Source organism: Herpailurus yagouaroundi, unplaced genomic scaffold (genome assembly GCF_014898765.1).
Source record: "Herpailurus yagouaroundi ecotype Mexico unplaced genomic scaffold, PumYag 196, whole genome shotgun sequence".
NCBI lineage: Eukaryota > Metazoa > Chordata > Mammalia > Carnivora > Felidae > Herpailurus > Herpailurus yagouaroundi.
In genome coordinates this window covers 9,452,270-9,468,607 of record NW_024412427.1, presented here as the reverse complement: position 1 = coordinate 9,468,607, position 16,338 = coordinate 9,452,270, and the positions used below count along the sequence as shown (strand labels likewise).

General features: G+C 43.3%; 1 protein-coding gene and 1 long non-coding RNA gene across 11 annotated transcripts in view; one reads left to right on the top strand and one right to left on the bottom strand.

The window, feature by feature from the left end:
- DLGAP4 (DLG associated protein 4) overlaps positions 1 to 15,675 on the top strand; it is a 200,224-nt gene extending 184,549 nt beyond the window's left edge. For 9 of the 10 annotated variants that reach the window (XM_040447145.1, XM_040447147.1, XM_040447141.1 and 6 more), the window contains 3 exons: positions 11,921 to 12,012; positions 12,923 to 13,078; positions 13,858 to 15,675. In XM_040447145.1, the coding sequence (XP_040303079.1) occupies positions 11,921 to 12,012; positions 12,923 to 13,078; positions 13,858 to 14,076 (467 nt within the window). In that variant the 3' untranslated portion in view covers positions 14,077 to 15,675. Of the gene's footprint in view, positions 1 to 11,920; positions 12,013 to 12,922; positions 13,079 to 13,846 lie in introns of all 10 variants that reach the window. The other variant, XM_040447149.1, reaches the window with a different exon arrangement.
- Positions 12,265 to 12,723, bottom strand: LOC121012249 (uncharacterized). Its single transcript, XR_005782032.1, has 2 exons — positions 12,561 to 12,723; positions 12,265 to 12,470 (listed from the first exon to the last, which is right to left on the bottom strand). It is a non-coding gene; the product is annotated as an uncharacterized LOC121012249 (long non-coding RNA).
- Positions 15,676 to 16,338: the final 663 nt, after the last annotated feature.

The following is a 16,338-nucleotide window of genomic DNA, read 5'->3' as shown; positions in this document are numbered from 1 at the left end:
CCTTTGTTTTTAAATGGAGTGATGTAAGCCTGTTTATATGTTGTTGAGAATGACCTTGCAGGAAAGAGGAAATACATTATGCAGGAAAGAAAGGGGACAACTGTTGGGGTGATATTCTTAGGGAGGTGAGAAAGAACTGAATCAGTGCCCAAGTGGAGAATCGCTAGTTCTAGGGAGGGTTTAAGGGGAGCTGTCACAGGGGAAACTGAGCTTAGAATTGTGATATTCCTGATGAAGGGTTAGTGATCCACTCTTTTTCTAGGTGTATATCGCGTTTTGCCTTAAGGTCTTCTGTATTGTATTGCTATACAGCTTTCCTTTGGTTAGGGCCTGTCTGGTGTAACACCTCTTTCCATGCTTTTACTTCAACCTTTCTTTCACTGACCTTACAATCATAATCATGTCTCCTATAATCAGCATATGTCTGGATTTTGAGTTTTGTTGTTTGTTAATTTCAGAAGTAGAAAATGTAGTCCATTTACAATGGGATTTCTATATGATTGGGTTATTCCTATCATGTTATATTGTGGATTTGTTCTACTTTTTTGAGGTTTCTTTTTATTTCTCTCTTCTCTTGCCTTCTTTTGGATTAATACACCCCTCTCCTGCTTCTCTTTCCTAGTACTTAGGCTGTATTAATTGGTATTAGGTTTGCTTACAGAACATTTAAAAAGAAAAACAAAATGGTTTGAACAAGACTATTTATATCACTCAAGTTCAAGAATGTCTGAGATAGTAGGGGTGCCCGGGTGGCTCAGTCAGTTAAGCTGCCAACTCCATTTTGGCTCAGGTCATGATCTCAGGGTTCATGAGATCAAGCCCCTGCATGGGGCTCTACACTGACAGCATGGAGCCTGCTTGGGATTCTCTCTCTCCTATCTTCGACTCAGGCCATGATCTCGGGTTCCATGAGTTCGGACCCCGCATCAGACTCTGTGCTGACAACATTCTGGATCTCTCTCTCTCTCTCTCTCTCTCTCTCTCTCTCTCTCTGCCCCTCCCCCACTCGTACTGTCTCTTTCTCAAAAATAAACAAACATTAAAAAATTATACAATTCAGTAGTTTTTAGTATATTCACAGATGTGTACAACCATCACTGATACCTAATTTTAGAGCATTTCATCACGCCAAAAAGAAACCTTGTACCCATTTAGCCATCATTCCTCCCCCCGCCCCTCCCCACCCCAGACCTAGACAAACACTAATCTGCTTTCTTCTCTATGCCTGTTCTAGACATTTCATATAAATGGAATCACACACATTATATGTGGTCTTTGGTGTCTGGCTTCTTTCATTTTGCATATTTTTGAGGTTTATCCATGTTGTAATATGAATTAGTATTTTGTTCCTTTTTTTTAAATGTTTATTTTTGAAAAAGAGAGCACGAGCAGGGGAGGGGCAGAGAGGGAGGGAGACAGAATATGAAGCAGGCTCCTTGCTGTCTGCACAAAGCCCAACTCAAGGCTCAAACCCACAAACTGTGAGATCATGACCTGAGCCAAAGTTGGATGCTCGACCGAGTGCCCCCGGCACCCCAGTATTTTGTTCCTTTTAATTGCGGAGTAAAATTCCATTCTATGGCTATATTTTTCTTACCATTTGTCAGTTTTCTGTACGTTTTGGCTGTTTGGTATTCTTTGAAACTCAAAAGTTTAATTTTAGTGAAGTCCAGTTACTTTTTTTCTTTGGTTGTTTGTGATTTTGGTGTTAGGTCTAAGAAACCATTGCCTAGGGGCGCCTGGGTGGCTCTGTCTGTTAAACATCCACCTCTTGGTTTTGGCTCAGGTCATGATCTCACGGTTTGTGAGTTTGATTTGTGAGTTCAAGACCCATGTTGGTGCAGAGTTTGCTTGGGATTCTATCCCTTCCTCTCCCTCTCTCTACCCCTCCCCAACTTGTGTGTTCTCTCTCTCCCTCTCTCTCTCTCTCTCTCTCTCTCTCTCTTCCCCCTCCCCCCTCAAATAAATAAACTTAAAAAAAAAAAAAAAAAAAGAAAGAAACCATTACCCAATCCAGGGTCATGAAGATTTACTTCTATTTCCTTGTAAGAGTTTTATAGTTTTAGCCATTACATTTATGTCTGTGAGTTAAGTTTTGAGTATAGTGTGAGGTGTATGGGTTTACTTTCAATCTTTGACATTTGGATATCCAGTTGTCCTAGTACCATTTGTTAGACTGTTCTTTCCTCATTGAATGGTTCTTGCCACCCTTGTCAAAAATCAACTGACCATAAAGGTAAGAATTTATACCCAAATTATCACTTCTGTCCCATTGGACTGATGCACATGTGTATACTTAAGCCAGTACCACACTGTCATGATTTCTATAGCTGTGAAATAAGTTTTGAAATTGGGAAGTGTGAGTCTTCCAACTTTGTTCTTCAAATAAAAATACAAATAAAAGAAGTTTATGGCCCACTCTCAGGTTCTCACCAATGGAAATTCTTTCAAAGTATGTACTTGGATCTTGCATTTCCATGAATTTTAGGGTCAGCTTGTCAATTTCTGCAAAAAAAAGCAGCTGGGATTTTATTTTGATAGGAATTGTGTTAAATCTGCAATTCAATTTGGGGAGTATTGCCATCTTAATATTAAGTCCTCCCATCCATGAATGTGGGATATCTTATCATTTACTTAGGTTTTTAAAACTTTCTTTCCATAATATTTTGTAGGTCTCAGTATACAAATCTTAAATATCTCTTGCTAAACATATTCCTTTTATTCTTTTGACGCTATTGTATTGTTTTCTTAACTTTTCAGATTGTTTATTTATTAATGTATACAAATACAATAGATTTTTTTATATTGATCTTGTATGCTACAACCTTACTAAATGTTGGGGGGAATTCCTTAGGATTTCTTATATACAGGATAATTTCATCTGAAAATAGGGATAGTTTTATTTCTTTCCAGTCTGGTTTCTTTTATTTTTCTTTATGGCCTAATGGCCCTGGGTTCAATATAAAGTTGAATACAAATGGCAAGAGTGGGGCACCCTTGTTTTTGTCTCATTCCTGATCTTAGTGTGAAATTATTCAGTCTTATACTATTAAGTATGAAGTAAGCTATGGATTATTAGGAACAGTTTTGACCATGTCTCTCGGTATACATAAACAAGAGTTCTCTAGGATATATACTGGATGTACCCATATATACTTGGTATGCCAAGTATACCAAGTACCCTTGGTTCATAGCGTACACATGGTTCAGATTTACAAGAAATGCTAAATTATATTCCAAAGTGATTATACCAATTTATTATTTCCTCAGCACTGTGTTGAAGTACCCAGTGCTCTACATCTTTGCTTACATTTAGTATATGAGGTTATTTTCAGTCTACAAATATCAATCAAATAGTGGTTATAATTTGCATTTCATTGGTTACTAATGGCATTGAGCATCTTTTCACATATTAATCGTTCATGGTGTCTTCCTCTATGAAATTCCTGCTCACATTTTTTCCCTGTTTTCCTATTAAGTTGTCTTTTTCTTACTGCCTCATAGGTGATCTTTATGTATCTGGATTCTGGAACTTTTGTCAGTTTTATATTTGGTAAATATCTTCTCCCAGTTTGTGACCTGTCTTTTCACTTTCTTTATGGTATCTTCTAAGTAAACAGATACTAATTTTAATGTAAATTTGTTACTCTTTTCTTTTATGGTTTGTGCTTTTTGGTATCTTAAGAAATCCATTCTTCCCCAAAAGTCAAAAAAACATTTTACTGTTTTCTTGGGGTGCCCAGCTGGCTCAGTCGGTGGAGCATGCAACTCTTGATCTCAGGAGTTCAAGCCCCATGTTGGGTATAGAGATTGCTTAAATAAACACTGAATGAATGAATGAATGAATGAATGAATGAATGAAGTTGTTAAATTTATTTGAGGGGAGGGGAGGGGCAGAATGAGGAGGAGAGAGAGAATCTGAAGCAGGCTCTATACTCAGCACAGAGCCTGACTTGGGGCTCAATCTCACAACCATGAGATCATGACCTGAGCCAATATCAAAAGTCAAACACTTAACTGACTGGCCACCCAGCTGCCCCAATACACACACACACACACACACACACACACACACACGTGTGTATATGTGTGTGTGTGTGTGTGTATTTTTTTTTTAAGTAATCGTTACACCAAACGTGGGGCTTGTACTCACAACCCCGAGATCAAGAGTCACATGCTCCACTGACTAAGCCAGCCAGGCAACCCAAAAAAGATATTTTACTGTTTCCTGTCCCCATTTAAGTCCTTGATCCCTTGGAATGGATTTGTCTGCTTGGAGTGAGAGAAGACTCTATGTTAATTTTTTGTTTGGATAATAATATATTAAAATGTTTGTCCAGGGGCACCTGGGTGGCTCAGTTGGTTAAGCAACCAACTCTTCATTTTGGCTCAGGACATGATCTTATGGTTTGAGAGCCCTGAGTTGGGAGGGCTCCATGCTGACAGCAAAGCCTGCTTTGGATTCTCTCTCTCCTCTCTCTCTCTCTCTCCCTCTCCCTCTCTCTGCCTCTCCTCACTGCCCACACACACACTCTCTCTCTCAAAATAAAGAAACGCTTTTTAAAAATAAAATAAATAAAATGTCCTTATCCTGTTAATATGCAGTACAGCTCTGACAAACTTCAGGTTTCCCATATGTGTTGATCTGTTTCTGAGCTTTCTATTCTATTATTTCTAGGCCCAAATCATACTTTCTTCATTGTTGTAACTGTACAAGGAATCTTGATCACTGGAAGGAAAAACTCCCATTCTTCAAGAGTGTGTTGGCTAATCTAGGCTCTCTGCTCTCCCATATAAATTTTAGAATCAGCTTTTCAAATTCCAGGTTGAGATTTTGATTGCAATTACATTAAATATGTAGATCAATTTGGGGGAAAATTGACATCTTTATGAAGTCTTTGCTATCCAAGAACATGATTATGTGTCTCCATTTATATAGGTCTTCTTTAATGTTTTCAATTAGATTTTGTATTTCCTACATAAGATTTGTTAGATTAGTATTTTCATTTTGCAGGGACATAAGCTGTATTTTTTATTGTTAATGAAATGCTCTTGACCTTTATAGTGATCTTTTATCTAGAAACCTTGTTATGTTTTTATTATTTTAAATAAGGAATTCCTTTTTCAGGGGCTCTTGACTGGCTCCATCTATTAGAGCATGCAGCTCTTGATCTCTCAGGGTGTTGAGTTCAAGCCCCATGTTGGGCGTGGAGCCTACTCAAAGAAAACAAAAAAGGAATTGCTTTTTCACATTGTACCATTGAGTATGATGTTTACCATAGGTTTGCTGTAAATACTCTTTTTCTGGTTTAAGAAAATTGTTGAATTTAATGGAATTTTTTTTTACTATATCTTTTATTTCTAAAGTTTTATTTTGAGAGAGAGGAAGCACAAGTAGGGGAGTGGCAGAGAAAGAGGGAGAGAGAGAGAGAATCCCAAGCAGGCTCCGTGCTGTCAGCACACAGCCCAACGTGGGGCTCAAACTTGTGAACTGTGAGATCATGACTTTAGCAGAAATCAAGAGCCGGACACTTAACTGACTGAGCCACCCAGTGCCTCTGCTATATTTAGATGATCATATCTAAATACGCTTTCTTAATTTAGTAATGTGGTAAATTTTATAGAGATTTTTCTCCTTTCTTGACTTTTTTTGGATTAACTAAGTAGTCCCGCTTTTCTTATGTTAGTTTATTCTTTTAGTTCTCTAAAGATTACAACCTGCATCCTTGACTTTGTAAAGACTACTTTTAAATACTACCTTTACCACTTCACAGATGATACAAGGACCTTAGAACACTTTTATTCCCTTCCTGACTTATGTAATATTGCTGTGAAGTATAATAGTTCTATATATAGTCTGACTGCTGCAAGACTTTGTTTCTGTTTTATACAATCAACATTACGATGAATATTTATTTAGCAGACCCTTTCACTCCTTTATTTCTGTGCTTCTGCTTAGGAGGGTCATTTTCCTTCCTAAAGAACTAAAGCAAAAGCCCAAAGAACTCTGCTCAGTATTTATTTTAATGCAATATTTATCTTAAAATGTATTGTCCCCCTTTTTTTGAATAGTATTTTTGCTAAGAATTCTAGGTTGGTATTGATCTTCTTTCAGTACTTTTTGTCTCTGGTTTTGTTGTGGTTCCCAGCCTTTCTATTAGTCATCTATCAGTCTTCCTGCTACTCCTTTGAAGAATCCTTTGTTTTCTCCTGTCTGCCTTTAAGATTTTCTCCTTATGTTGGGAGTTTTATCAGTTTTACTGTGACACGTAGGTGTGGTTTTCTTTGTGGTCTGTCCAGCTTGGTATTTATAGGGTTTCTTGAATCTTCGGCTTTCAAAACTTGCATTGGTTTCGGAAAAGTCTTGACCATTATTTCCTCAAATTTCGGTTTTATTTTATTTCTTCTGTCCTGTGAGTGCCAGTTACACATCCATTAGACTGCCATGTTTTAGGTTTCTTCATTCTCTTTTCTGTATTTTCCATTTTCCTCCTCAGGGCCTCAGTCTGGATACTTCCTGCTGGATTATAGTTTAGCTGTAACGAATCTATTAAACCCACCTATTTGCAGTCCTAATTTCAGTTACTGTATTTCTTAATTCTAGAATTTCCATTTGATTCTTTGTGATAGGTTCTGGTTCTCTGCCAAAGTTCTTCATCTTGTCACATATTTCCTTGGACACATTTAGTTATTGAAAAGCCCTTGTCCAATAACTCCAGTATGTACATCCCCTGGAGGTCTTTTTCTTTTTTCTGTTTTCTCTTTTGGTATGCATTTGGTCCTTTCTCTGCTATGGGGTGGTAATTTTTATTCAGTGCCAGAAACTGTATATGAAAACAACTTGGCTCAGGATGATTTTCTGTTCTTCCAGAAAGGATTTACTTTTGCTTCTTGAAGGCAGAGTAGGGCCAAACCAACTTAACCCAGTTGAACTGTTTCAGAGCTAGGTGTTTTGAGACAGTCTATTTCTACTTATCCCCATTCTAGTGTGCACTCTCCAGGGAATCCCAGAGAGAGCCTGTGGTATGTTCAAGCCACTCCTTCTTGGCAAACCCTGAACTCCAGTTTTTGTCTCTCTTACACCTTAAGATTGCTGGAAGCACTGTGTACTAGCTTCATGCACCTTCCTTGACCTCAGGTCTTGTCTGCCTTGGTAGTTCTGAATTCCAACTTTGATCTTCCTATCCTCATGAAACTGCTTCAGGCTCTGCTCAGCTTCTCAGCCTCATAACCTCCACTTTCTGCTTGGCTTCTTGGCTTCTTAGCTTCTCAGCTTCATGCTGCTTATAAATTGGGAGATGCCTTAGGGTGCAAGCAGTATTTTGATACCAGAGTTGCCTGAATATTGTTTCCCTTCTCACTGGGGGCAATCTTAACCTCTCGGATTATGGTTGCTTTGGTAATTTTTTAAAGCCTTGAGATTTTCTGGGTTTTGTTTTTTGTATTTTACGTCGTTTTTTTCACTTGTTCTTGGTGGGAGGGTTCAGTTTGTCTGCTACTAACTGGCTTTTCATGGCCAGAATCAGAAGTCATTAGAATTTTCTAATGTTGGGTCAGTCTGTATTACCGGAATAAACTAAGCTGAATAATGATATATTATCATTTTAGTACATTGTTGGACTTGATTTGTTAATATCTGACTTAATAATTTTGCCTTTGTTCATGAAAAGTTGGCTGGTCATTTTCCTTTCTATGCTTGCCCTGTTTTAGTGCAAAGGTTATTTAGCTTCATAAAATAAGTTTTAGATATTTGTCTATTCATATGCTTTGTTTAAGAACAAAATTATCTTTTATTTCATTGTTTTGTAGAACTTTTTAAAAATATTTTTTCCGGGGGCCCCTGGCTGGGTCAGTTGGTAAAGTGTGCAACTCTTGATCTTGGGCTTGTGAGTTCAAGCCCCATGTTGGGGTTTAGAGATTACTTAAAAATAAAATCTTTTTAAAAAATATGTATCTTTTCTATTAGGTTATATTATATAGTTCCTTTTCCATTCCTGATCTTCTTATTTGTACCTATCTCCTTTTTATTTTGATCAATCTGGCAGGGTTTGCTCATTTTATTAAGCCTTTATTATATGTTAGCTTATTATTTTATTAAATTTCTCCTCTCTTTGGGTTCATTGTATTATTCCTTCATTAATGTCTTAAATTGGATATTTAACTCATTTTTTTCCCAGTCCTTTTAAAAAATCTGTTTTGAAGCCTACGGATTTCCCTTTAAGTACTACGTTAGCCATATCTAACAAGTTAGGGTATGTAATATTCCAACTTCCACTGCGATTTCTTTGACCAGTGGGTTACTTAGACATTTATGTTTTTGTTTTTTAAGTAAACTCAATGCTCATTGTGGGACTTGAACTCACAACCTCAACATCAAGGGTCACATGGTCCACCAACTGAGTCAGCCAGGTGTCCCTATTTTATTTGTTTTGAGAGAGAGAGAGAGGGAGAGAAGCAAGCAGGGGAGGTGCAGAGAGGGAGAGAGAGGATCCCAGGCAAGCTCCACACCAGTCAATGCAGAGATCATGACCTGAGCCGAAACCGAGTCGAATGCTCAAATAACTGGGCCACCCACATGCCCCTTTTTGTTTGTCTTTAAACATGAGGTTTATATATCAGAACTTCATTCCTTTTTATGGCTAATATTCCATTGTACAAATATACCATAGTATCCATTCATCTACTTGGGTTGCTTCCACCTCTGACTACTGTGAATAATGCTGTGTGAATACTGGCATACAGGTATCTGTTTAAGGCTGTTTTCAGTTCTTTGGGGTACATACCTACGAGTGGGATTTTTTAGTTATATGGTAATTCGATGTTTAACTTTCTGAGAAGCAGCCAGACCACAGCAGCTGCGCTGGTTCACATTCCCACCAGCAATGCACAAGGGTTCCAGTCTCCCCACATCTTTGCCAACATTTGTTTTTTCGGGATTTGGGTTTTTTGTTTTATAATCGTGGTATCTTATGGTTTTGGTTTGCAGTTCCCTAATAACTGATGATGTTGAGGATGCTACTGACCATTTGTGTATCTTTGGAGAAAGATACACTGTCTATTCAAGGCCTTGCTCCTTTTTAATTGGATTACTTTTTTGTTGAGTTGTAGGAGTTCTTTATGTTGTCTGGATATTAGCCCTTTGTTAGATATGTAATTTGCAAGTAATTTGCCCATTCTTTGGGTTGTCATTACACTTTCTTCATGGCATCCTTTGATGCATAAAAGTTTTTAGTTTTAGTGAAGCCAAATTTATCTTTTGTTGCCTGTGCTTTTGGTGTCTTAAACTACTTCCCAATCCAAGGTCATGAAGATATGCTGTTTTTATCTAAGAGTTTTATAGTTTAGCTCTTAGATTCATTCTTAAGGGTCTTTTGCTTGTGGATAGTTCTCCCAGCACTCTGTGGAAGAGACTGTTCTTTCCCATCCACACTCATTCTGGAATGACAGAATTTCTGCACCCAGAGAAACTCAGTCAATAATTTTCCATTGTTATAGTCAAGAAATTTGCTGTTTAATTCATTTCTTTAGCAGAAAGATTCCTTTGGCTGCTTCCCCCCCCCCCCCCCCACCGTGTCTTCCATTTTACTGTAAATGTGAATTTGCTTGGGATTCATTTGGCTTCCTGACTCTGTCAGGTGTCAGTAGCCATTTCTGGAAAATCCTAAATTACAATCTCTTTGAATGTGTCTTCTCTTCCATTCCCTCTGCTCCCTTCTGGCAGAGCTAACAGATGTACCCTGTGGCCCTCATTCTTTTCCATGGCTCTTAGTCACTTTGTATATAGTCTCTTCTTTTTCATATTTAGTTGCTTCTTTTATTTCTTAGAAAATGAGGTACCCGAGTGCAGTCTTATGGTTGGGAATTCTCTGGAGAATCTTTCCCTTTTATTCCTACTCTACTGTAGACCAAACGTCTCTACCACCTGCCTTGAGTGGGAGGTCGGAGTGGCTCAGTTTATTCCCAGCAGCTTAGCTATTCATTTAAAAAGACATCTTGTTCTGTCATCAAGCAGTTTGAGTGTTTCGCACCAGGAGCCTTTGGCTCCTGTTCCCTCTCCTAGTCCTGACTGGCTGGCAGCAGGGTTTATTCTTTGTGCTGCTTCCCAAGTGGTCCTTGTTTCTGTGATGGCCTGATTTTTCTCTTGCACTAGTCCAGACCTCAGGTTTTATCTCCTTCCATTGTCTTATATCTCTTTTCAGAGCACCTCCATCCCTGCCTTCAGCTACCGGTTTACATATCCATGGATAAATGTCAAGCTTTTCGTTTTCTAGCAAGAACTTTCTGGTGAATGTTCCTGTGCCATTTGCTGTTCCTATATCTGTTCAGCTCCTTTTAAATTACTGCTTTCCTAATGAGGCAAAATTCTTCCATAATGAGCTCCTGTAAGTAGATCACCGTGGGAGAGGGACCACACCAGCAGGAGCCCCGAAGGCACAGGGATGGGTGCCATCTTCAGCCTTGTCTTCTCCCCTGGCAGTGACCGGACTGCTTACAGTGCAGAGCCCCCCACCCCTTGGTGCTGGACCAGGTTCGGGAAAGCTCTTGCCGCAGTCCATACCCCCTTTTTAAATTTCAAATAAGAGATTACTGGCTTCTCAAAACTGCCATCTTTACCTAGACTTGCAATCCTTACAGTCCTCCTCCTGGGGCTACTATCACAGGTGGGGCAGGCAGCCTACTTCACACCCAGTGCTGCAGAGTTCTGTCAGAGGAACGCTGGATTTCTATTTGCTCCTTACTCTGTTTTGCATTGCAGTGATTCTGCGGGGGTTGGGAAGTAGTGCTCTCTTTAGGCCACAACTTTATTTTTTTTACTTTTTTTTTTTTAAGTTTATTTTCAGAGACAGAGTGAGTAGGGGAGGGAGGGGAAAGAATCCCAAGCAGGCTCTGCACTGTCAGTAGAGAGCCCGGTGCGAGGCTCAAACTCACGAACCTGAGCTGAAATCATGAGTCAGACGCTCAACCAACTGAGCCATCCAGACTCCCCTGTGCCACAACTTTAAAACTAGAAGTCACACTAAAAGACCAATCTTATATTCCTGGGCTGAACACTTCCTGGTTAACTCTCCTGTTAAGATTCTATTTGCTTATATTTTATTCAAGACTTTTACCTTTATGTTCAGAACAAAAGCAGTCTATTTTTGGCATGTCCTGTCTGTTCTTAGGGCTCCTGAAATTAGCGGTGTCATTTCCTGTGTTTATTTACTCTCTGGAACAGTCTGAATATATAACACCAGGATTATCTGTTCCTTGAAGGTTTTGTAAAATGACACCTGTAAAACTACATAGTTTAGCTTGGTTTGTTTTTCTGGGAAGACTTTTAACTTATTACACCAAAGCTGTTTTTAAAAAACTGAATAAGATTTTCTGTTTCTTGATTCTGTGATAATTCATGTTTTCCTGGAAATTTTTTCCATTTAAACTCAGTTTTCAAATTTATTGCCATAAAATATCCTTAGGAACTAGGGGATGGGGTTCGCTTTATCTGTATTGCTTGCATTTTTTTGCCATGAGAGCTTCATGTGTGAATAAAATGAAGACCAGATGGCATTCACCAAATGAGGACTGATATCCTTTTTTTTTTTTTTAATTTTTTTTTTTCAACGTTTATTTATTTTTGGGACAGAGAGAGACAGAGTATGAACGGGGGAGGGGCAGAGAGAGAGGGAGACACAGAATCGGAAACAGGCTCCAGGCTCTGAGCCATCAGCCCAGAGCCCGACGCGGGGCTCGAACTCACGGACCGCGAGATCGTGACCTGGCTGAAGTCGGACGCTTAACCGACTGCGCCACCCAGGCGCCCCGAGGACTGATATCCTAAGGTGGTGGGGAGGGGAATAAGAGCAACAACCCTGATCCTGCCTTCTACCCCAGCAACCCCTGTGCTCTGCTCACTCTTTCTCCACCTTCTCTTTCTCAGTTTTAGGGAAAGTCCTCAGTGCTGTGGGCAGTGCCCAGCTACTGATGTCCCAGAAATTCCAGCAGTTCCGGGGCCTCTGTGAGCAAAACCTGGTGAGTGTGGTTCTTCCTCCTCCACTGCAGGGCTGCCAGCCACCGGCTGCCCGCCAGCTGTCCAGCTGGATTAGCCCCCTCTCCTCCTCCACCCCCAAGCCTCTCACCTCCTCCCTAATACGGAGAAGGTGCTGGTGACAAGTGTCCGTGCCCAGCACAAGGGAAGGGCCAGAGATGGTCCTTCCAAATTTCTACTACTTCTTGAAATAGAAAAGTGAACCCTCTGTGAAAAGAGCCACATGAAACTTAAAAATCTCTTAGCATTGATTTATTTATATTAAATATCCTCTAAGAAGATGGGTAAGAACTAAAGACATACCACCACGAGGCTTGGTGGTTTGCTTTTCTTTCAATCTTATCTCTCAGGAGGGTAGCTTTTCCTGTGGAAGCCGCTCCAGACGGCCAGGGGTGGTGTGCTCCTAGGGCTGGAGGACAGTGGCGAGTGTTTGTCTCCGGACCTGCAAGGGTTTGGGGCTTACTTGGCTGGGGCAATCACCATGAGGAATATGTCCCCAGAGAACCCCCACGGATTCTGTAATCATACCCACCTGGCCGTGATCCTGACTTCTCCCTGCCTCACTGTAAGACCAGGGCCAGGAACTTCTTCTTTTACAGAACAGTTTTCTGCCTGGCATACATTGGGAACACGGAGGCCTCAGTCCCATGTATGTGCAGGGCCTGCTCTCATGATGGGACTCTTTCTCTCAAAGATCTGCACCATCAGATCTGGCAGTGAGCAGGAAATGGCTTCCTTCCCTCATACAGATACTGACCCTGAGAACAGCAGAGCACGACTAGGCCTCAAGAGACCCTAACCAGGGCTGGCAGGGGTGGGGTACGTGGCGGGGGGGGGGGGGTGCAGGACGGGCCTCTGCCTCGTTTGCCCCACTGATCCCCATCTCCCCCACAGAACCCTGAAGCCAACCCGCGTCCAACAGCCCAGGACCTGGCAGGGTTCTGGGACCTGCTACAGCTGTCCATCGAGGACATCAGCATGAAGTTCGATGAACTCTACCACCTCAAGGCCAACAGCTGGCAGCTGGTGGAAACCCCCGAGAAGAGGAAGGTGAGCATGGAGCAGTGCGGAGGGGAAGTCCAGGGACAAATTCCTGGTCGGCAATAACGCTGCCCACATCGGTCAGTGCTGCTTGGCTCCCTTCTCCGTGTGTCGTCTTTGAGCTGGGGGCTCACGTCCATCAGTGCGCGGGGTCCATGCTCGGCTCTCGTCCAGCATGCCGCTCGCTCTGTGTAGTGGAAGCCGCCCCCTGAAGCATGCCATCCCACCCTGCATGTTAAGAAATGGGGCTCCTAAGAGACACGTGCCACAGCCCAGAGCGCTAGCATAGATGTGGCTGTTGGAACTTTGGAGGCAGAAAAATAGTCCTCCTGGGGCCAGCCTCTTCCCGGAGGCACAGGCTTCCTTCTGTAAAACTGTGGCACCCAGTGACCCCTGTGGTTATTGGACTGTGGCCCTTGTGAGTTCTGATCCCTAGAAAAGCATGTGAAATGTGGCCTGGGAGTCAGAGGCTCTAAACTTAAAGCCCATCTCCAGCCATGTGACTCAGGCTGTCAATGGTTCAATGCAAGGGTGGGAACAGGTGATCTCTCCATCCCTTCCTGCCAGAACACTGTAGGATTCTAAGCTTGCTTTCTGTTCCTATGCCTTGTGCTATTCCCACTACCATCGCTTCTTGTGGCTTTCTGATTCCAAATGTGTGTTGCTTGTGCCCGATGTGGGGAGGCTGGGGTGGAGACTCCAACTGCCGGCAATATAGCGGGTGGTAGCACCACACAAAAGGTGCACCTTTATTTTATTTTTCTTTCCTCCTCACTGTCTCACTAAAGGAAGAGAAGAAACCACCCCCTCCAGTCCCAAAGAAGCCAGCTAAATCCAAGCCGGCAGTGAGCCGCGACAAGGCCTCCGATGCCGGGGACAAGCAGCGTCAGGAGGCCCGCAAGAGACTCCTGGCGGCCAAGCGGGCGGCTTCTGTGCGGCAGAACTCAGCCACAGAGAGTGCGGACAGCATCGAGATTTACGTCCCTGAGGCCCAGACCCGACTCTGAGACCAGGAAGCGGGAAGCAAACAATTTTAAGTCATTAAAAAAACAAAAAAAACACAAACTAAATGTGAATGGAACACAATTTTCTCAACCTTTAGGATGGTTATTCTGTCCAGAGACCCTGAGCCAACTTTCAAATTGACACATACAAGGGCTCACGATTTGGCTTTTTTGGGTCCCTTCCAGCTTTAGGTTTATGAAGACTTCATACAAAAGAAAGTCAACAAAAATACGAAACTATAAAACGTTTTTCCCCCTCTTGCTGGCCGCGGTGGACTAGGTAGACGGACCTCGGCAACTCCCGGCCCAGCCTCCGGACTGCGGTCTTTTTACTTGTTCTATCTAACGGGGACTCGCACTAGCTTGTTTACAAGACGAGGACAGTCCGAGGACAGCCTGGGGCCCCTGCCATGTCCTTCCTTCTCCTCCAGCCACCCTGCTCTGACCTTGCAGTTTTCATTCTTACGTTTTTCTCTTTTCCCTTCAGAGCCCACACAGGGGTCACCGTCCTAGCTGCCGGCTTGCTGGTTCTCAGCCCTGTTTGTGGTTGAGAGCCCAGAGGACAGAGGTGGATATGCACCCCTGCCCAAGTGCTCACACACACTCACGTGCACACGCAGGTACAGGCTCCCCACAGCAGAAGCAGCCAGCCCCAGGCAAGGGGACGGGGGTCCTCGCCTCTCCGAGAAGGGGAGGAGGGTTGAAGTCTTTGGGGAAAAAATGAGATAAAAGCCACAGTTATCACACTCCAGACTCCCGCCTTTTTCTTCTCACCAACCCCCTCTTCCTTCAGTAAAATGTTTGATTCAGAGTGACTTGCAGGGGACGCTCGAGAGAGGAACCCCATTTTCCAGGGGCTGTCTGTCCCTGGCCAAGCCTGTGTACAGTACCTGAGGGGCGGGCGGCTGCGTCTGTACGTATGTGTACATATGCACATAGACCTTAGAGTGTATATTTAACAAACGCCCCTCTGCTCACCCATGCCCACCAGCGCCGCCGCTGGCTCTCGGGGCACCTGGCAGGAGGCGGGTGTGTGAATAGCATATATTTTTACATGTACTATATCTAGGTGTGTGTACAAGTGTGTGTAAAAATATATACCTTGTGTGTAAGCGGCCTTTTTTTGGTCTCCCACCTGCCCCCTGCCGTGGGCCCATCTGCCCAGCCTCTTGAGTTTTCTGGGGTTTTGTTTTTTGTTTGTTTTTTTTTTACCCCAATATTCCTTCTCTCTCCCTGCCCCCCAGCCCCACTCCCAGGGTGTCATGAGCCCTGAGCTGCAATGGCCCGGGCCTGCAGGGTTGGGGGCAGGCAGGGCGAGGGGGAGGCCCAGCCCTCAGTGAGCTCAGTGCACGAGGAGGGCTGCTCTCTACCATGGAGACAGAGCTGGCATTAGAGACGTCCTCGTGTCTGGCACTTGCTGCAGGGGCCCCGGGTGAACTGAGGGCCTGCTCTGGGGCCCCATTCCAGCTTGGCCGCCGTCTGTGACCTTGGGCAAGTCACTTGACCTCTGTGTGCCTCAACTTCCTCCTCTGTAAAATGGGGACAGTCCCTGCCCCTCCCTACCTCACAGGCATGTTGTGAGAATAAATGAGGTAACGTGTACCAAGGGCTCATGGTGTTCTTGCAGCGGGATGGGCCAGGTTGGGGTGAGGTGGGTGAAGTGGACTCCCGAAGAGACTGAGCCAGGTCCCCTTCCACATGGCAACTCTCAGAGACAGGCGGACCTGAGCGTAAACCGTAATTCCAACTCTAGCACAACCCAGGTCATGGCCCTGGGCAAGAGAACAGCTCTCCATTCCCTCACCTGAAAAATGCACAGCATCTACTTTAACCTGCTTCCTGTAAGAAACAAGTACTTTAACTCATAGTTTCTACGTGAGAGCCACGATAGGCTGCCCTCACCCACAACACAGTCCCAGCTCGGCTCACACAGCTCCCAGGACGGGGTGCGTGGCACCCCCAGCCGCTACCTCCCCTGACAGTTAAAGGCACTGATCGCACTTCCTGAGCACCTGCTCTCCCAGGCCAGGGCCTGGCAGTCACAGAATTCATGCTCTAGTTGGGGAGAGAGAGACACTGAACAAATCCCATGTGAGTTCAAGTCTCCAACAGGTGGCAGAAAAGCAAGGCCAGGAGGCTGTGGGAAGCTGTGACAGCGCCACCAAACTGGGCAGGAGCACTCTAATAGAGCCCAGGAGGACAGTGGCTATTCACTTGCTTTGGGGGATGTCGAACCTGGGGAAAGTGCCTTCTGGGCAGAAGAAT